The 20,942-nt window shown below is 51.0% G+C and overlaps 3 protein-coding genes across 3 annotated transcripts; 2 read left to right on the top strand and 1 right to left on the bottom strand.

Moving 5' to 3' along the window:
• Nucleotides 1-659: 659 nt before the first annotated feature.
• On the top strand, nucleotides 660-7,442 carry CC77DRAFT_1066312 (hypothetical protein; the record flags this gene model as incomplete). Its single annotated transcript, XM_018528890.1, has 5 exons — nucleotides 660-863; nucleotides 920-1,367; nucleotides 1,435-6,275; nucleotides 6,320-6,853; nucleotides 6,906-7,442. 5 exons carry the CDS (start codon nucleotides 660-662, stop codon nucleotides 7,440-7,442), a joined length of 6,564 nt encoding a protein of 2,187 aa, XP_018380495.1.
• CC77DRAFT_1099352 (P-loop containing nucleoside triphosphate hydrolase protein) lies at nucleotides 7,434-12,377 on the bottom strand. Its single transcript, XM_018530001.1, has 2 exons — nucleotides 10,593-12,377; nucleotides 7,434-10,548 (listed from the first exon to the last, which is right to left on the bottom strand). Exons 1-2 carry the CDS (start codon nucleotides 12,020-12,022, stop codon nucleotides 7,560-7,562), a joined length of 4,419 nt encoding a protein of 1,472 aa, XP_018380494.1. The 5' UTR covers nucleotides 12,023-12,377; the 3' UTR covers nucleotides 7,434-7,559.
• On the top strand, nucleotides 12,058-20,863 carry CC77DRAFT_1025151 (translational activator). Its single transcript, XM_018526011.1, has 6 exons — nucleotides 12,058-12,502; nucleotides 12,564-14,653; nucleotides 14,707-15,385; nucleotides 15,438-15,632; nucleotides 15,682-19,854; nucleotides 19,905-20,863. Exons 1-6 carry the CDS (start codon nucleotides 12,370-12,372, stop codon nucleotides 20,681-20,683), a joined length of 8,049 nt encoding a protein of 2,682 aa, XP_018380493.1. The 5' UTR covers nucleotides 12,058-12,369; the 3' UTR covers nucleotides 20,684-20,863.
• The last annotated feature ends 79 nt before the right edge of the window (nucleotides 20,864-20,942 follow it).

Genomic DNA, 20,942 nt, shown 5'->3' with positions numbered 1-20,942 from the left:
TCCTTGATAATAACGACTCATCTTTCGAGTCGCAAGATGGATCGATAGCCACAATTGGAGATTCGGAAGTCAAAAATGACCCATGTGGGTGAAGTGGGATGATAACGAAAGTACAAGCATCACATTGCGATGTCCGCCCAGGTGGAAAGAATGAAGCGTAGGGAGAAAGAGAGATGGTTGTTAGTTGTTCACATGTACAAGTAAGTGACCTTGAGAGTCGCTAGGCGGATAAAGCATACTGGCAGTGGCGCTTCCTCTCGGATACTAAGCGACACATCACAACTGCGGGGTTCGTTTTGTCCTCAAGGCTGAGCACACCTAAGGCTCCGAAATAGACGACACCAATGCCTTGGATAGACGAGCACATCAATCCAAGACCAATCGTCTAGCGCTGATGCGCGTGATACACCGGAATGCATGCATGTTGCCACTCCCACAATCACTAAAGGCGTGCGAGGTCTCGTTCACACTTGTGAACGAAGTTTCCAGCTTTGCGCCTCAAGTACCTACAATAAGCACTTTCCTTTTCATCTCGTCACATCAAGCATGGCAGATGACAGGTCATGTATAATGGCCTTCCTCTTTCGCTGCTGCTCATAGAGGTTGATTCGCTCATGGTAGTCCCTCCTGTGTAAACGTCTTCCACATCTACCATCACCATGCACAGACACGCTGCCTACCCATATGCCAACCCGGCACCCACCACCACAGAACACTCGGGCACCTCCTCAGCCTTCTCTGCTTCGGCAAACCCTGACGAAGCCTGGACCAAGATTTCAGATCTCGCTGAACGCAGGCGGATACAGAACCGCATTGCCCAACGCAACTACCGCAAGAAGCTCAAAAAGAGGCTCAAAGACTTGGTGAGTTCTTGTGCTACCCCGCTTCATATCGGGACAGCATACTAATCGGGTTTCAGGAGCGTCGTAATGCCTCGAGATCAGCTTCACCTGAGCAGAAGCCTACCCCATTGGAGCTGGCGATGCGCACGAAATTTTCTGATGACACGATGTTCGCGACCAATCCGCGTGCCCCTGAAGAACTTACTCTCCTCCATGAGCCGCTCGAGCCTCTCGTCGATTTGATCTTCGTCCATGGCTTAGGAGGCGATCCTGTGAAGACTTGGACCAAAGGCGAGGACAGTGAACAGTTTTGGCCGCAAGCGTGGCTTCCACAAGAACCAGTTCTTCAAAATGTTCGTATCAGTACCTTCGGTTACAAAAACGACGGGGATGAGCACAAAGATACTGCATCGATGATTCATGATGCGGGAGAAGGTCTTCTGAGGGAGATTAGCACGAATGTATCCCAAAGGACGCAGGAAGATCTGCCTATCATCATGATAGGACATAGTATAGGCGGCTTAGGTAAACGCAACCTTAGATGATGGAATCTAGGCACATATGATCGCTTTGCTGACTATTCTACACATAGTGATTAAAAAGACGTATACACTTGCTTGGAGGGGCGCCGCGACCCAGGCTCTCGCTGCTCGTGTTAAATGTCTCATCTTTCTTGCGACACCACAGCGAGATGCTGGACTAGCGTCGACTGTTCGTAAAATACTCCGAGCTTCTGGTCGGTTCAACTACAATTCGTCTTTGTCTGATTTTGAGAAGACATCAGTCGAGCTCAACAAAATCAACGATGAGTTCAGACACTACGCGGGCGAGGTTCGCATCCTGTCTTTCTACGAAACCATCGAAACCAACCTCGGGATTCAATCTGAGTTAATCGTTGATAAAGACTCTGCCTCAATGGGTGTCAAACACGAACGCGTACATCCACTCAATGCCGACCACCGCATGGTCTGCAAATTCGACAGCATATATGACACCAACTATATCACGGTCAAGAACGCCATAGCAAGTATAGCTGAGGACATACTTGGTGACGCAATAAAGAGGGATGCTCAGATTTCGGCTCTAAAAACCTATCTTGACATGATGGATACACCTATTGACGAGCTCAACAAAGAGCAGGATAATCAGATCACAGGGTCATGCTCTTGGATTGAGAAGCGCAAGGGCTTCCAAGCATGGACTGGAACGCTTACACGGCCACCATATGTACCTCTATACTGGATCTCCGCGCCGCCAGCAACGGGAAAAACTGTATTAGCAGGTCATGTTATCAAGCAACTCCAAAGAAGAGGTCATGACTGTAGCTACTACTTCTTCAAACACTCTCAAAAGGGGAAAAACACCATGAGTGCCATGTTACGGTCCATGGCCCTCCAGATGGCCATTATGCACCCGATTGTACGCAAGGAACTGCTCGATTTGCAAAAGAACGGTATTGCCTTCGACAAAGAACACGAGAACTCGGTATGGAGAGTGTTGTTTGTTGGAGCTATCTTTAGGACCAGCCTTGAGAGACCGGAATACTGGGTTATCGATGCATTAGATGAATGTATCGACTCCATGAAACTGTTCTCTTTACTTTCGCGGATAGAATGCAGATACGGTGTTCAGATACTCATCACCAGTAGAGGGCCTTGGCCTGATTTTGAACGACAATTCGCCCGCCTCGGTCATCGAGGTATGACTGATACGATCCCTGTGGAAGACACAACACATGATATCAGACTTTTCTTCGAACAGAATATGGACCATCTTCCCGTCGAAGAGGAAGCAGATAAGCGGCTTATGGTTGAGAAACTGGTTACCGAATCGGCAGGTTGCTTTTTGTGGGCACGCTTGGTACTACAAGGGCTCGAGTCGGTGTATAGCGAAGAACATATCGAAGAAGTCATCGAGGGGCTACCTATGGAGATGGGTCTTCTGTACGAACGAATCCTTGGTGAGATGTCGAAAAGCGTGCGTCGAACGCGACTCGCGAAATCTCTACTTGTCTGGGCCATCTGTGCTGTTCGCCCATTGCACATCTCCGAACTCGTCAAATTCATTGAGATTGACATAGGAGCGAAGGTACCGGACCTGAAGGGTGAGATCCGCTTTCTTTGCGGTCAGCTTCTCCATGTCGACAACACTGGGCATGTTCAATTAGTGCACAGAACCCTGCGTACAGCTCTGACTGATGGTTCGTCGAAATCAGAGTTTGCGATCTCTAAAATAGAAGGACACGGACGACTCGCTTTCGTCTGCCTTGAATATCTGTGTGGGGAAAAGATGAGGTCGCCTCGCAACTGGGCCTTCGTTGAAATCCCGCGAAGCGCCAAGAACCCAATAGCGGATTACGCTTGCGCCTCGTTCTCGGAGCATCTAGTAAGGTCCTCCTCCTCCGACACTGCTCTGTTTCTGGAGCTAGAGAAGTTTCTGAGATCGAATGTCCTGACGTGGATTGAGTACATCGCGAAGACCAAGAAGAACCTTCATCATCTGACGAAGACGGCTAGGAACCTACAATATTATCTCAGTCGTAGGGCCTACCATATACCACCTTTCAGTGCGGCGGACCATTACGTCAGTCAATGGGCGACAGACTTGATGCGAATCACCGCTAAATTTGGTCGCTATTTGTTAGACAACCCGGATTCAATCTATGGTCTGATTCCGCCATTATGCCCGCGAGACTCCGCAATCAACCAGCAATTTGGTGTTGTTCGCAGTGGTTTGAGCGTTTCTGGAGTCGGCAATGGCGCTTGGGAGGACTCTGTATCCCACATCGATTTCCAACAGGATTGTGCAATGTCTATTGCCGCTGGACCATATCAGTTCGCTATTGGTACGTCTTCAGGGCGGATAATCCTTTACTTGCAAGACACCTGTCAAGAAAGTATGTCACTCGATCATGGAGAGTCCGCAAAAGTCCTGCACTTTGGGAACAGTTACAAACTCGCCTCAGCTGGTGCTCGTATGATCCGTCTCTGGGATCTCAAGAGCGAGTCGCTAGTCTGGACTTACAACATCAAAGAAAACCCCATACTCCTTCAGTTCGATCAAGATGATCGCTTGATTGTCGCTACGGAGAGCAACCGTGTCATCATCTTAAGCTGTGACGATGGAACCACCCTTTGCGACCATTCCTTTCCCAATAGTAAGGCGCCACTAAGCGTTACCATTTCTCCAGATTGTAGTATGGTAGCATTCACTCACCCTGGCGAAGGTGCTTCTGCATGGTATCTTCCTGACCACCTGGATGATGAAAACTTCCTAGAAGGTTGGAATGAAGAAGTTACTTCTTCTTTTATGACCAGCGAATCTTTCCCAAATAATATCATCTTCAACAAAAATCCGGCTCTTGACTTAATGGTGGTCACTTTCCAGGATGGCCTTATGGTTCTCTACGAAACAGCATGGGCGCCAGAAGTCGTGAAGACTAACCAACAAGACTGTCAGTACATAGCGTGTTCACCTGACGGGCGAATACTCGCAACAAGATCAAATTCGGGCGTGATAGGATTATGGGATTTTGGAACCTTGACCTTGCTATGGCAAATCAAAACGCGGGAGCCTTTGGGGAGAGCCTTGGCGTTCACGGATTGTGGAACTCGAATCATCGATCTGCAGAACCATAGGGTTAAAGTTTGGGAGTCCGCTACTCTTATTCGCAAGGACACCTATGATGAAAACTCTTCCGCAACTCTACCTGTACTGGGAGTAGCCTTTGGGGACGAGGAAGATGTTGTGCCCATCACAGCCACTTGTATACACCCAACCCGAGACGTCATCCTTGCGGGTAAAGAGGATGGGTCTGTGAATGTTTATTCAGGAGTATCAGGAGGGCTGGAAGATGTCATCTACACCCACAAACTGGATGGTTGTGTAAGGAGGATCACAGTCAGCGCTGGAGACATTGTCGCTTCTCAAGATGCAAGCAACAAGGTCATGGCATATAGGCTGAAACAGGAATCGCCTAATCACTTTACTGCAACTCAGAAGCTTATGGACTTGCACATGGAAGAACCAGCGGAACAACTCCTGATCAATGGTACGGGAGATAGGCTCCTTATATCTACTGCTACGACCGACCAGTTATGGATACGAAGCGAAACTAGCACCTTTAAACGAGCGAAAGTTCTGGAAGCCCCATCTAGATTCGCCTGGAGGTGGATGTCGTCCATCAGAGTATCAGGTACACTTCTTCTGTTCGTCGACCAGACTATCCGCCGATTCAACTGGGACACACTAGATGAGCTAGATGTTACGGATCCACCTCGGAAGATCAAGATCAGTACCACGAGTCTCACTGGAAGCGACGTTGTACTGAAGGCTCTTGAAACCGACGTTACTGGCACTAATATCATCGCGGAGTTTTCGCATCAACTGGATTCGAAAGCGACTGAGAGATTGATAGTTTGGCAGGCGGACAATTCAGCATCTCAAGAGGAAAGCGCAAGTATCGAACCCAGCCTCGTTCTTTCTTCGATTGAGATCAAACATCTTCTGGGAATATTTGAGCATAGCATTGTGTATCTGAATCACAATCTTTGGGTCTGCTCAATAGACCTGCAAGAAAGCACAATGAAAAGACAGGTCAAGAAGCATTTCTTTGTTCCTCTGGAGTTTTTGGGACACAATGATGGTTTCATGGCATCAGTGTCTAAAAAAGGGGATGTATTGTTTCCCACCGGGAAGGAGATTGCCGTGGTCAGGAATGGGTTGAAGCAGTTTCTAGATAGCTACACTTTAGCGAGCGAGGTTCATGGGTGGGATGCTCATATGTTGGCCTTGCAGACTAACCCCAAGATGATAGGAAGACCTTTCGATGATAACTTCATAGCACCGCAAAAGGTCGCTGCACGTGGGGAATCAGCGAACGATTACATCATCCGTATCCTGACCGAAGATAGGGATACGCGTACAGTGTTTGCAGAGTTACTAGAAAGAATGGATCGAGAGCAATTCGTTGAAGCCGTAAGGAAGGGGCTAAGAGACCTACACCTGAGTTTAGTAAACAACGCCAAAAGTCAACCGGAAGAACTAATTGCTCGCTTACTGGAAAGCCGTTCGGACAGAGAGAAGATATGCGAAGGCATTGCTGAAATCATCGTCTCTGAAAGATTCCAATATGGAATGGCAATGAGAGAAGCCAACGAGAAGAATCATCTTAGCGATACCCTCCGACAATCAGAACCTTTTCAGACATTACTCAACGATCTCAGGATGCAAATCCTTCCGCAATCACTCAAAGACATTGTACAAACAGCTTCGTACGGCTCTTTGTCACTTTCAGAACAAAATAACAATTCCCTGGTCAATCAAACCAAGGCCTTTATCGAGGACTTTACCATGCTAAAATGGAATTGGTGGCCTTTAGAGCCAAGAATGAGGGATATGTCTTCGAATGAGACGCGTTTGCTTTGGCGTTGCGTAAGTTGAAATGTTACGGGACAGCTTCAGCTAATAAGATGCAGACTTGCGGTACGCGACTTTGGCAAGAGGTCCCCACTGAAGAATTAAACCTCATCAAGCCTATGCTTCCTTACGGAATTAGTGAGTCGAATCTGCTACACAGATGCAAACAGGGTGGAAGCTTCAGTTCCTTTATCGGAAAGTTCACTAGATCAGCGACACTTCAGTCAACTGCAGGTGTGAGATATACACCTTCCAATGTGGCAGCAGCTCCTAGCAATGTAGCGCAGGGCCTGCAAAGTGCCGGTGTTGCAGTTAGCCTAAATAACTCCCCAAAGCCCGCTCAAACCACGAACCAACTAGCAAGTTCCGGTGCACAAGCTGCCGGGGTACAACAAGCTGTTCTTGATGACCCACGGATACTGTTCGGAGTGAGAGGACCCCACCCAGCATTGAAATTGGAGCAAATCAGCGTCGATAATACGATGAACGACAGCAACTTCTACGATGAACTGAAAAAGTACTACAGGCTCAATCGTGGCAGACTCAGGTACTGGTTCTCATTCTGGCGCCTAGGATACTGCGAGGTTGTCAAGGTGAGTAACACACCTCAGTAGACACGGACGGCAACTGACACAGTACGCCTAGTTCCAAACCTACAGACCAAACTACGTGTTCAGAGAACAGAAAGAACTACCCATGGGTAATGACTACGAATACGATCCTCGCCACCCAGATGCACAGAATCCTCCTATATCACGACACGAATTCTCGATGCATCTCAATTCATGTGGCGATTCTTGTCGTTGGTCAAAGCTGTCCAAATACACGCCAACACTCGGACAACTACTGCACGAATGTCTACCAACTCTACACACAAAGCGCGCAATCAATCGCATACCCAAGAGAAAGTACCCCTTCGATACATCATGTACAGACGACAAGAACGCATATGCCTGGGGACTAGAAGCAAGACATGAGATTTCGGCCGCCTACGTGGCCTTCTATCACCTTCTTATCCTTGCGCTTCCTTTCGGTTTCTGGGGCTGGTGGCAAGCTACACATCCAGGCGATTTGCAGAACGCATCGGTACCGGTCACTGTTGTTCTTACGATGCTCTCTTTGTTCTGGGGTACAAATGGGATTTTGACACAAGGCCGAAAGTTGGGCGAAATAGATGTCTGATCTTATTGAGAATGATGATATCTTCGTAGCAAGTCATGCTATTACATACTACCATACCACCACCACACCAACCTAGCTTCTATCTCTATTCATCCATCCATCCATCCAACCATCAACTCACTTCGCCTTCCCCCCACCCCTCTCCCTAATCCTCTCATCCTTCTCAAACCTCTCCTCAAACATCTTATAAAACAAGCCCAACCACTCCTTCTCCCGATCACTCAGCTGCCGACTCGGATTCTTCCAGCCATTTGCCAAAATCTCCTTGACGCGGCGTCTCAACACCTTGAGCGCAACAGCTGCCCTCCACTCTCTGACCGCAAAACGGAGGACGTTGCCAGGCAGACTGATGACACCGGCGTGTAACTTGAAATCCATGGCATTGTCCGCAGCGACCATGAGGACCATGGGAAGGGGGTACGCAATGGAAGTAGAGTGCGCGTTGTAGAACTTGTTGCTGGATTGCATAATGTTGTAGTATGAAAGGAAGTGTGCGGTTTGGCTACCCTTGTTAACGGAAGTTGGGCCCAAGGAAACGGTTTGGTTGTTAGAAATGTTGCGCCAGCCTTTTCCTTCGCGGGTCAAGATCTTGGGGTAGAAGGCCGTTGCGATGACGGAGTTTACCAGGACGTCGTTGTCGGTGTGAATGTCGTATTGAGGTGGTATGTCGACGAAGACACGGTGGCGGGATGTGTTGCGGTAGCGGTTCGTAGCGCGGCGCTCGTCGGGCGTGAGTTGGATGAAGCCTGCATCGACTAGTGAGGAGAAGAGTTGGGCTTTGAGGTCCTCGATGTTCCCAAGGTTTTGCGGGCTCAGGAAGTTTTTGTGGCAGAATTGCATTTCAGATCGTCCCGGTGTGGTACAGACTGCTTTCCAGGCCCTATAGGCGTTGTATGTGGTGAGGAGGTCGGAGTCGCCCTTCTTGAATGCGAGGCGAGCGATGTCAGCTCGTTGCTTTGCTCCAAACGGTGTCAAGAAGGGTGACTTGGAAGACACAACGGCAGCAATGGTGATAGCAACGTCAACACAACCAAATGTGCTTGCAAGAAGTACAAGCTTGCCCAAGTGTGCATCCAATGGGAGCTTTGCGATTTGACGACCAAGAGGTGTTAGCTCTTCGCTCGGCGTCAACGCATCGACCTCTACAAGTGCATCAATAGCACGGCGAATGTTCCTCGAAGTGGGTGGATCGAGTGCTTGAGCAAGGGTAGCCTCGATATCACCCAGCTTGCAGATCTTCACGCGCATGACCAAATCTTGGAGTGAAAGTCTCAGCATCTCAGGCGTTTGCTGTTCCGCCATAAGGTTATCGTGGCGATATTTTGTGAAGAGATGGAAGCATAGACCTTCCTGTACACGGCCAGCACGACCGCGTCGCTGCTTCGCATTGGCTCTTGATATGAATGATTGTGTCAAGCGTGATAGCTGTCTGCGTTCGTCAAACCTCATCTCCTTGTGCTTACCTGTGTCAATGACGCAGGTGATGTCCGGAATTGTGACTCCAGTCTCAGCGATGTTCGTAGCAAGCACGATCTTGCGTACGCCTGGAGGTGGAACAAGGAACGCGGCCTGTTGGTCTTCGCTTGAGATGGTGGAGTGTAGCGGATACACATACCAATCGGCCTTGAATGAGGGATGGCTGACCAATATGTCATTGAGCTGGCGGATCTCAGCGATACCCGGAAGGAATACCAAGATGGCACTGCTGAAGCGGCTCAACTGCGAATCATACGCGACTGTTTCAATCAGACGAGTGATCAGATCGTAATCAATGGCGTACTCGTCATACGCGGAGAGCACACTACGTGTGGCCGGACTGTAACCTGGTAGTTTGCTGGGGATACCGGATTTATCGCTCGTGATATCGTCACCCTCGTCGTCATCGCTTGTAGCGGTGTTTCTGGTCGCATCAGATGCTCCAGTATAATTGGTCAACTCAACCGCATCCTCCAGGTATCGAGTCTGAACTGGGAAGGTACGGCCTGGTACCGTGAGGATTGGCGCATCGTTAAGATACCTTGAGAACTTTGCGGCATCTACCGTAGCGCTCATTAATATGACCTTGAGTTCAGGTCGGCTTTCCATAAGTGACCGAAGGATAACAAGAAGGAAATCTGTGTCGATGGACCTTTCGTGGACTTCATCGATGACCAAATGTGTGACCTCTTGTAGACCTCCAGACGATTCTAGCATTCGCAATACCACACCAACAGTCGCGTATATCAAGCGAGTCTGTGAAGACGTCTTTGATTCAAGGCGAATTGCATATCCTACAAGTGAGCGCATTGATCCAAGGTCCTTGGGTCCTTCACCAAGTTCCTCGCTCACACGTTGCGCAAGCGAAATTGCAGATATACGTCTTGGCTCTGTACAATAGACTTTGCATGACCTGCCTTGTGAGAGCTCGTGCTCGAGGACGAAAGCCGGAATTTGTGTACTCTTTCCACAGCCAGTCTCACCGCAAATGATTGTAACCTGATTCTTGTCGATTGTTGACAAAATAGAGTCCCTGAAATTAAAGACTGGGAGGTTCATTCGTCCAACAAGCATACGTTGGTATGATGAGGTTGAAGCTTTTGCAGCCCACAATTCTCTCAGACCGTCGTGATGTCGCACCGGTGTGCTATAGCCAGAGTTCGATGCGCTCGAGCTTGTAGCCGCCTGAGCGCGCATCTTAAAGCGATTTGTAAGAACGACACCATCTGATTCTTCGTTCTCGATCTGATCCTCGATGATCGAACGGTAATGTTTGATAGCATCACGATCTTCCGCGTCCAGGCGCGTCTTGCGGCGCTCTAAGAACTCCCTGTAGACGTCTCTCCAGTTAGACGGAAGCCGGAGGTAAACCTTCTCTTCTTTCGGTAGAGCAGCAGAGATTGAGAAGAGTGCAGCGACAGATATGAAGCTTTCACTTTGCTCAACCGATACAGCAGCGATTTCCGTCGCCTCGAAGATGATTTGCTTCCGGTACGGAGTACAAACAACCCCAGCAATATCGGTGTCGTACTCGATGTCTTGTTCCTTCGACCAGGTGATGGTCGCCGAGTGCCGACAAGTATACGTTGTGGGTGAGACCATTTTGTAAGATAGTCGCGCTCCAGCATCCCTGCGGTTGTTAGTCAATGTCTGCAGGGTAGTTAGAAAACCAACCTTGATCTCATGGCCTCTTCAAGCACTTTGCGAGGAGACACTCCACTCATTTTGCCAAAGTCACGTAGTGCTATATTGTCGGAGTCTGTGCCGTTGGACGTTGCCTCGGGAGCGGACGTTGCATCGGGTACTGCAAACATGCCTCCTAGTAGATCAGCGTCCTCTTCACCATCGCGCTCGCTTGGAGAAGCTGCTGGTACGGGACTGGCTTCAACCTTTGCAGATACTGGAAGATCTAAAGTGGTGTCATTATCTTGCACTCGAGGATTACTAGACTGTGAGCCATTTTGTTGCCTCTTCTCAGCTTGACTCTGTGCGATTTGATTACGCTTCGCGGGCCACTGCGCTTCAGCTTGGTATTCGTCAAAGAGAGGATCAGACGTAATTTGCTGCAACTGGGAGAGCAGTTTCCGAACAGCTGGAGTCTGCGTAGGCACAGGCGCGGATTTCTTAGATTTAGATCCCTTTGGCTTCCGTGTGGACGCATCGACGAGCTGTGGATCAATCTCAAACAGCTTGCCCTTGATCTTCAGATACGCAGGAATAAGCTCGTCGGACTCAAGGTCACTATCGAGGTCACTGACGTAGACATCCGATTGGCTAGACTCTGCCGGTGCTGGGGCTTTTACGGGTGCGGAAGGTGAGGCTCCAGACATGGTGTTTCCGTTGGTGGACGGCTGAGGCGGCGGTGTCGGAGGTCGAGAAACATCAAGGGACTCGAGTCCTGACCGTCTAGGTTGTGATTCTTCATATGAGAAAGAGTGGTCCTCGCATTGGTCCAAAGCAAGCCACTCTAGCGCTTCTTGAAGACCCCAGATACCAGAAGACGCATCAATGCTTGCAGCATTGGCACAAAGCCATCTCAAGACGGGCTGGATATGATCCTGAGAGAAACCTAGCTCACGCAGGGTAAGATCAAGGGTCCAAAGCTTGGACATGGCATCCTCTTCAGTCAGGGTCTTGAGAAGGGACTGCTGTCCCTGCCTCCTGTTAGAGTCGTTCGACTCTGCCTGGGCTAGGAGAATAATGCTATCTAAGATCTCACTGGGAAGCCAATCGTGGACCGTCATGGCATGCGACTGGCTGCGGAGGAGCCTACGGTCCGTCTGGAATTTGGAGACATATCGACTAGATTCACGGCGGACCTTGGGTGCGTGCTTCTCAACAAGCAGTTGGAGTTCATCGCGCTCTAGCTGGGCCTCGAGTTCCTCGGGAGTGGGTGCGACCTCTGGCTTGGGCGCTTCGGCCGTCTGGGACGTCGTCGGCGCATGTGTGGGCTCTGGTGCAGTCGCGCTTTCCTTATCCGGTGCCTGAACGACTTGCTTAGCTAGGACGTCTACAGCATTCTTTTCTGGCTTGGGCTTGCTCGCAACCGACGTGGTCGCGAAGCCTCGAGCGGGGTTGCCGGCGGGCTTCTTTTTCTTCGCCATGGCTAAAACTCGGAGTTTGGTTGAGTGGTTGTAATGTGAGTGCAGGGGTCTCAGGCGGGCTTCCGTATGGAGTATATCGGAGCTTGATCCCGGGCGAGATCAAGGTTGGGTGGATTGTCGTAGCTGGTGGGACGCATAAGGGCGCAGTGTTCCAGGAGAGGCAGTCAAGTGGTTGTCGAGGGCGGAAGTGCCAGTGGGGGTTGGGTTGGGTGATGAATGGTGCTCCACTCTCCGATGTCATCGCCCTAGCAAATAAACGAGAACTCTTGGCAACTTCGCGATACTTTCGCCGGCAAGCACCCCGCCATAACACCCCGCAATCCGCTTTCACATGTGGACTGGACGACATGGCTGCTGTGAATGGGGACGCTGAGTCGCGGGCCATAAGCCGCGACGAGCTGCGGCCGAAGCTCATCACAAGCTCCACCAAGCGCCGAGTCAACGAGCTCTCGGGACTGCAACACCAGGTGGCGGACGACTGTGAGTGCCTTTGACGACTACGCAGAGGGCGGTATCAGCTGACCAGAGACCTTTCACATAGCGCTCGTTACAGCCGACCTCCAGGCGCTCCTCGAACTACTCTTCGAAACATACCCGCTGTACGACGACCGCGAATCACGACGAGCGGTCGAAGGCGTCCTCAAGTCGCTGGTCAACGGGCCACATGGCGACAAGGTGCTGCCTCCGATTGTCAAGTTTCTGACAAACGAATGTTCCAAAAAGGCAATCGCACACGCCAACGCGTTTGTGCTGAACGACTGGTGTTCGGTGTTGCTGCTGCAATTTGCAAAATCGCCTGAGCGGTGGGCCAAGCATGGACTGGACGTGGCTTTGGCGAATGCGCGTGTGCTAGAGACGTGCGTGGGTGCTGGCGGCGACCGGCGAGCTGGCCGCATCTCAATAGCGGCCCTCGTTTCGACGCGCCGCGCCCTGCGCGCCATCTTCCGCTCCGAGGCCATTGGCAAGGACGCTCATTCCAAACTCATCACGACCCTCTCCGCAAAGGGCAGCGCGCCCACGGCTGGAAACGCTGTCTTCCTTGGCGTCATTGCCGGCGTCTCGTCCCGTCTCGAGACCGTTAAGCCGCTCCTCGAAGCCCACAAACAAGACTACTACACATATTATACGAGGGAGATTGTAGGATCAAGGAGCCAGCTGCCTGATCACATTTCCAATGCGCTGCACGACTTCTTTGACAGCTTCCCTACACTGGAAGAGCTGCGCAAGGATGTCATACCACCCATCGAAAAGGCCTTGCTGAGGGCGCCGGAAGTGGTGCTTAACGACATTGTCTCACCTATGTTCCTGGCCCTTCCGGAAACCATGGACCTCTCTGACATCCTGCTGGGAAACATGCTGAAGCCGCTGCTTTCAAATGTCAAATCGAGCAATGCCGCAATCCGAGCAGGCGCCTTGCGAACTTTCAAAGCCTTGGCTTCGCGATCAAAAGATGATGCCAAAATTGACAAGGTGGCAGATGAAGTGCTTACCCCATTGAAACAAGGCAAAGTATCCGGTGTTGACCAGAAAGTTCTGCATGCTCAGATGCTTTCAGCACTACCTGAATCGATATCCTTGTCAAAGAAGATACCAGCAGGTATCGCTCCAGTCGCTCTGAAGGAGCCAAGCGAGCCAGCTGTCGTAGCCGAAGTGTCCGCAATGACAACCCACTTGAACTTTGGCTTAGCTAATGGAGTATCCCTCGACAAAACTGTCTCGGATGCATTTATCAAGGGTATGGGTGATAAGCGTGTGCCCGTCAAGCGCCTCTGGGCTATTCGTGCTGCGGATATCTGGTGGGGTCTTTCCGACGAGCAACAATCCCAACCAGACGTACTTGCATTCTGCCAAACCACCCTACCAAAACTCATTGAGATCTGGCAGGAAGTCAACGCGAACCCCTTGCCTGCAACGCAAAGTGGATTGGTCGCGGTAGGACACTATGCGACCGCGCTTCTCATCGATAGGGTACAGAACATGAAGGACGAGAAGCTTGGATCTATCCATAAGAAATCCGATGTCATCTCCCAATCGCTGGCCACGCAACCAAAGCCTTCCATTCATCTCAACCCCAAAGTATATTCGAAGCTGTCTTCCGAAGAGGATGTCTCGATTGCGCTTCGGGCCCTAAAAGCACTTGCCCCCGAGGTCACTCAAGCTTCAAAAGAAGTCGCAGATGCATGGGCGCAGGCATTCATCTTCCTGATCGTTGCTCCCAGCGTCTCTGCTAAAGCCAAATCCGCTGCTAAACAAGCCCTAACGCAATCATATCTCCAGACCTCTCCAGATAAGATCAGCAACATCATCGTAGAAGGGTTATGGTCATGGTACAGGTCCAGTGAGAAGGAAGACAAGGATAGTGCGGCATTCGCATCCAAGGCAAGCTCTGTTGAACTTGGGGCCGTGTTGGGCTGCATATGCCTTTCTCCAGAGACAGTAAAGAATCACAACGCAAGCGTGGACGATGCAAGCCTGCAAAAGCAGGCTATGAACCTTATTGTGTTAGCAAGGAAAGAAATTATTCCAAGGGTTTCTTGGATCGACCAGTGCCTTCGCATGGGTGTAGATCCAGGTCAGCTTGTGCGGGATAATCTGCAAGAGTTTGTGAACACTATCAACGAAGCAACTGAGGTACCACTTCCATTCCACTCTGCCTAACAGCTTGTTGCTAACGCGCAATACAGAACAAGGACAATGAGCCATTGCCTGCTATCAACGCAGCGGCCTACAGTGCTTATACCGACATGGCTTTCGTGGCTCCAGAAGCTGCCTTGCCAGCCGTGATCAAACAGTTCAGTCAAGATCTTGACCCGAAGCAGATGGAATCTGTAGGACCAACCGAAGCTGCCATTTTCCGTACACCAGAGGGAACGCCCTATATTGATGTTCTGTCGAAAAAGGCTCCTGTAGTCATCGACAAGAACACAAAAGACTATGATACGCTAAAGTGGGAGGAGGAGCTGCGAGCTCAGCTTGCACAGAAGAAGGGTCAAGCCAAGAAACTCAGCGCAGATGACCAGGCCAAGGTTAACGCTCAGCTGGCGAAAGAGGCTGCCATAAGGAAAGAAGTGGCGGCCACAGAGCACAGGATGAGGCGAGGTGTGGGTATCATCCGCAGTCTTGCTACTGGACCTCCTACCGAGGCAGAGCAATGGATGGGACCGGCCGTAGATCTCTTGATCCAAGCCATCCGTGCTGGCGCTGGTCTTCTGCTGGGAGACATTCCCGCGACCGCTTTGATATCCTGTTCCGAGCGGATATCCAGCCGTCTGGGCACGATGCGACCATTTATCGGCGTAGCAGTACTACGAACGATTGGGTCCATACAGCTTGCTAGCGAGTACGAAGATGAAGACCTGGGTGGTAAGTTCATATCGATTGCGGATTAACAGTAAAATTATACTAACCATGCTAGATCTGGTAACGCGTGTCCTATACCGTCTTCGCTTCTTGAGCGAGCAAAGGCCACTTGATGCAGTGTCTCTAGCATATTGTTTCCCTCTATTGTTCCTTGTATTAGAGAAGGGTGGCATAGGCAAATCTGCAGCTGAAGAAGCCGACGAGCAACTCATCCTAGCCATCGAAGTGTTGACCTTCCACACCAACTCCTGTAAGCTCCTGAAGGTACACAGGTAGATCGTTTTGCTAATATCCGATAGGCACTGACCCACGTCTGCCGCGAAAAGCCTTATTGGAGATTCTGGTATGGTCGTTGCAGAAGTACCAACAGCACTACAAGATCATCAAGGACTGCATTACCAACCTGGCTAGCGGCCTAGCTCCCAACATTGACAACGATGAACTGGGCGCCCTGCTGCGTGGTACCATCGCACCTGAGACTGGTGTCCGAACTGCGATCCTGCAAGCCATCGATGCTGAACTGGACATGAACGATTTGAAGTTTAGTGAGGAGATCTTCATCGCATGCCACGATGACGAGCCTGAGAATGCTGAGCTTGCCCGGACAATCTGGGAAGAAAACGACCTAGAGCTTAAAGCAGATGCTGGTGTGCAGCTGCTGCCCTACCTGGACTCTCTCGACAAACCGCTCAGGAGGGCGACTGCACGAGCTATTGGCGAGGTTATCACCAAGTTTCCTGATACATTTGACGACATCCTACGTAGGCTTCGGGAGACATACGCAGAAAAGGCGAAGCCACGCGTTCCAGAGCGTGACGAATATGGCATGCCGCGAAAGGTTGATCTACGCGACCCCTGGGAGAGCAGAGATGGTATCGCGCTTACCTTCAAGGAAATGACACCAGGTTTCAAGCCCGACGATCTTGTGGATTTCTTGAACTTCTTAATCTACGAGGGCCCCTTGGGAGACAGAAGCCCAGCTGTGAGAGAAGAATTGATTGAAGCAGCAACCTCGGTGATCACTGTCAAAGCCCAAACCAAGGTCGAACCTCTCATGGAGCTTTTTGAGAACGCTCTCGAGGCTCCTGATCGCAAGTCAGAGATGTACGATCAAGTTAACGAAGCAGTCATTATTCTGTATGGTGCATTAGGTCGTCACTTGGCTGCCGGCGACGAGCGAGTTCCGAAGGTCGTGCAAAGACTGCTGGCGACTCTCAGTACACCTTCCGAGACTGTGCAATACGCCGTTGCTCAATGTTTACCACCTCTGGTACGAACCTCAGAACAAGAGGTTTCGAACTACATCAACCAAATGATGGATCAACTTCTCACATCGAAGAAGTACGCCTCGCGTCGCGGTGCTGCTTATGGTCTTGCGGGTATCGTACGTGGTAAGGGTCTGGGTCTGCTCAAAGAACATCGCATCATGTCTACGCTCAAAGGAGCTAGCGAGAACAAGAAAGATCCCAACCAAAGGCAGGGAGTGTACCTGGCATATGAGCTCTTCTCCCTGATCCTCGGTCGCCTGTTCGAGCCCTACGTTATTCAATTAGTACCGCAACTGCTCGTGGGCTTTGGCGATACTAGTACAGACGTTCGAGAAGCCTGCTTGGATGCTGCCAAGACCTGCTTCTCCTCGCTTAGTTCCTTTGGTGTCAGACAGGTTCTGCCGATACTTTTGGAAGGTCTCGACGAGGATCAGTGGCGTAGCAAGAAGGGTGCTTGCGACTCTCTAGGAGCCATGGCCTACCTAGACCCCAGCCAGCTAGCTCTAAGCTTGCCAGAAATCATCCCGCCCCTTACCGTCGTATTGACAGACAGTCACAAGGAAGTACGAGCTTCAGCCAACCGAAGCTTGCAGCGATTTGGTGAAGTCATCAGCAACCCCGAGATCAAGAGCGTTGTCAACATCATCTTGAAGGCTCTCAGCGACCCAACCAAATACACAGACGATGCCCTCGATGCTCTCATCAAGATTCAATTCGCACATTTCCTCGACGCGCCTTCTCTTGCTCTCGTGGTTCGTATTCTGGAACGAGGTCTAGGCGATCGATCTGGAACCAAGCGAAAGTCCTCACAAATCATTGGCAGTTTGGCATACCTTTCGGAAAGGAAGGACCTCACATCTCATCTGCCCATCTTGGTCGCTGGACTAAGGGTCGCGATTGTGGACCCTGTACCGGCTACGCGTGCTACTGCTTCAAAGGCGCTCGGATCCCTAGTGGAGAAGCTTGGAGAGGATGCCCTACCAGATCTCATTCCAAGTCTCATGTCTACACTCAAGTCCGACACAGGTGCTGGAGACCGTCTTGGTTCTGCCCAAGCTCTTTCAGAAGTCCTCGCCGGTCTCGGAACTGGACGCCTGGAGGAGACACTACCCAGTATCCTGCAGAACGTGGCCAGCAACAGGGCTTCTGTCCGCGAAGGCTTCATGTCGTTGTTCATCTTCTTGCCGGTCTGCTTCGGAAACAGTTTCGCCAACTACCTCAGCAAGATCATCCCTCCCATTCTTGGCGGTCTTGCAGACGATGTGGAATCGATTCGAGAGACTGCCCTGCGCGCTGGTCGTCTCTTGGTCAAGAACTTTGCTACCAAAGCTATCGACTTGCTGCTACCTGAGCTGGAGAGAGGTCTTGCAGACGACAGCTACAGGATTCGTCTCAGCTCCGTCGAGCTTGTTGGAGACCTACTCTTCAACCTCACTGGTATCAGTGGCAAGGTGGAAGAGGAGGAAGTCGAAGAGGGCGCCAAGGAGGCCGGACAATCTTTGCTCGAAGTCCTCGGAGAAGAGAAGCGCAACAAGGTCTTGTCTGCACTGTACATTTGCAGGTGCGACACATCCGGTTTGGTGCGGACAGCATCTATCAACGTATGGAAGGCATTGGTGGCCAGTCCACGTACTCTACGCGAGCTTATCCCTACACTCACCCAACTTCTCATCCGTCGTTTGGCAAGCTCAAACATGGAGCAGAAGGTCATTGCTGGAAACGCGCTTGGAGAGCTCATTCGAAAGGCAGGAGATGGTGTACTCGCCACTCTATTGCCAACGCTCGAAGAAGGTCTACACACCACCGATACAGACGCCAAGCAGGGTATTTGTATCGCCCTTCGCGAGCTCATCGCAGCCGCCTCGCCAGAGCAGCTGGAAGATTACGAGAAGACTCTTATCCAGGTTGTTCGAACTGCTTTGGTGGATCCCAACGCGGACGTGCGGGAAGCAGCCGCCGAAGCCTTCGATGCTTTGCAACAGATCTTCGGTAAGAGGGCTGTCGACCAGGTTCTGCCTTACCTACTCAACCTTCTGCGTTCGGATGACGATGCGCAGAACGCGCTCTCCGCGCTTCTCACCCTCCTCACAGATCAAGCGCGGTCCAACATTATCTTACCAAACCTTCTGCCTACGCTGCTTACTTCGCCTATGTCTGCCTTCAATGCCCGCGCTATTGCGTCGTTGGCTGAGGTTGCAAGCTCCGCTATGACCCGAAGACTACCTAACATCCTCAACACCATGATGGACAACGTCATCGCGTCCAAGGACGAGGAGCTCAAGTCAGAGCTCGAGACAGCTTTCGACACGGTACTGCTGTCCGTGGATGAGTTTGATGGTCTTAATACTGCCATGAGCGTCATGTTGGCGTTGTCGAAACATGATGATGAGCGGAGACGTGCGCGTGCCGACATGCACTTGGCCAAGTTCTTCGCAGACGCCGACGTCGACTTTTCAAGATACTACCCCGACCTCATCCGCGCACTCCTCATCTCCTTTGGCGACAGCGATACAGAGGTTGTCAAGGCTGCATGGACTGCGCTCAGCACTCTTACGAGCAAGCGTCTGCGGAAGGAAGAGATGGAGTCGCTTGTTATATCGACTCGCCAGACACTCAACCAAGTTGGTGTTGCTGGTGCAGATCTCCCTGGATTCTCGCTTCCCAAGGGCATCAACGCTATCCTGCCTATCTTCTTGCAGGGTCTCATGAATGGTTCAGTAGACCAGCGAGTCCAAGGTGCTCTGGCCATTTCCGATGTCATCGATCGCACCAGCGCAAAGTCACTGCAGCCATTTGTCACTCAGATTACCGGACCTCTCATTCGTGTGGTTACCGAGCGTTCTGTCGAAGTCAAGGCAGCTATCCTGCTCACACTCAACAACTTGCTTGAGAAGATCCCAACCTTCCTCAAGCCTTTCTTGCCCCAACTCCAACGCACGTTCGCCAAGTCGCTTGCGGATACTTCTTCAGATATCTTGCGAGCGCGTGCGGCAAAGGCTCTTGGTACCTTGATCAAGCTTACACCGAGAGTTGATCCGCTTATCGCTGAGTTGGTGACTGGATCCAAGACAGCCGACGAAAATGTCAGGACGGCTATGTTGAAGGCTTTGTTTGAGGTGGTGAGCAAGGCAGGCAAGAACATGAGCGAAGCAAGCAGGAATGCCATCTTAGGTCTCATCGATAACGAAAGCGATGATTCTAATGGTAAGTTCAGTAGAGACTTGACCCTGTCTACAGTTACTGACACAATACAGATGCAATGGCAATAACAAACGCTCGACTTCTGGGCGCTCTTATCAGCTGTCTCCCGGAGGAAATCGCGTCCAGCCTGCTCAAGGCCAGAGTACTTACTACCCACTACAACAAAGCTTCTGTCCTGGCACTCAACGCCATCCTGCTAGATGCCCCAGAAGCCTTGACAGAATCCTTTGCAGACGACACCGTATCCGTAATCTGCCAAGGAATCAGCCACGCACAGCCGTTCATCTCGGACAACTCTATTCTCGCCGCTGGTAAATATCTGCTCTCGGAAAAGAGCAACAAGAGCTTCGACCACACCAAGCCTATATTCGAGGCTCTGGCGCCAGTGGTTGAGCCTGGACATCCTGTGGATACAAGGCGATTGGCACTCGTGGTGCTGCGCACAGTTGCGCGCGAGCACAATGACCTTGTCCGTCCGCATATTCCCTTACTCATCCCAGTGGTCTTCGCATCAGTTCGCGACCCTGTTATCCCAGTCAAGCTATCTGCCGAGGCAGCGTTCCTTGCTATCTTCTCGGTTGTGGATGAGGAGGCTGCTGTGTTCGACAAGTACATGGCTGGGCCTGGAAAGACGCTGTCGGCCGGTCAACAACGCAGTATGGGAGACTACTTCAAGAGGGTGGCTATGAGGCTGGCTGGGCAGGCTAGGGAGAGGAAAGAAGCTGAGGGTGGAGCGGGTGGTTTGGGCTTGTCGAGTGATGAGATGGAGGATGAGAGGGAGATTTGGAGTGTGGGCAAGGTGGAGTTGGGGGATGTGTTTGGTGAAAACTAGGGATGTTCTGTGGTAGATGGGGGATGTGCTTGATGAAAACTGGTGAAGCCGTATGGTAAACAGGATGGTGTTTATGGTACAAAAGCGACTGCACTGGCATTTGGACGGTAGTGTATAAGAGGTGGTTTCATCTTATTGTGCAGCTGCATAGCGAATGAATTCAAAGTTTAACAATCTGACTCTGACCTTGGAGTGATGTGTGAGATGTGCAAAGGTTGGGGGTTTCATGGGACTCGTTAGCTTGCCCCCAGCAACAACT

This window comes from Alternaria alternata (genome assembly GCF_001642055.1).
Source record: "Alternaria alternata strain SRC1lrK2f unplaced genomic scaffold CC77scaffold_27, whole genome shotgun sequence".
In the NCBI taxonomy this organism is placed as follows: Eukaryota; Fungi; Ascomycota; class Dothideomycetes; order Pleosporales; family Pleosporaceae; genus Alternaria; species Alternaria alternata.
This window is presented reverse-complemented; position numbering and strand designations above follow the sequence as displayed.

Bases quoted from the DNA above. Each gene is read 5' to 3' on its own strand.
- CC77DRAFT_1099352 (XM_018530001.1), bottom strand. From the start codon at position 12,022: ATGGCGAAGAAAAAGAAGCCCGCCGGCAACCCCGCTCGAGGCTTCGCG. The intron at 10,549-10,592 runs GTTGGTTTTCTA...TAACAACCGCAG, and splicing joins GAAGAGGCCATGAGATCAAG to GGATGCTGGAGCGCGACTAT.
- CC77DRAFT_1025151 (XM_018526011.1), top strand. From the start codon at position 12,370: ATGGCTGCTGTGAATGGGGACGCTGAGTCGCGGGCCATAAGCCGCGAC. The intron at 12,503-12,563 runs GTGAGTGCCTTT...CCTTTCACATAG, and splicing joins ACACCAGGTGGCGGACGACT to CGCTCGTTACAGCCGACCTC. The intron at 15,633-15,681 runs GTAAGCTCCTGA...AATATCCGATAG, and splicing joins GACCTTCCACACCAACTCCT to GCACTGACCCACGTCTGCCG.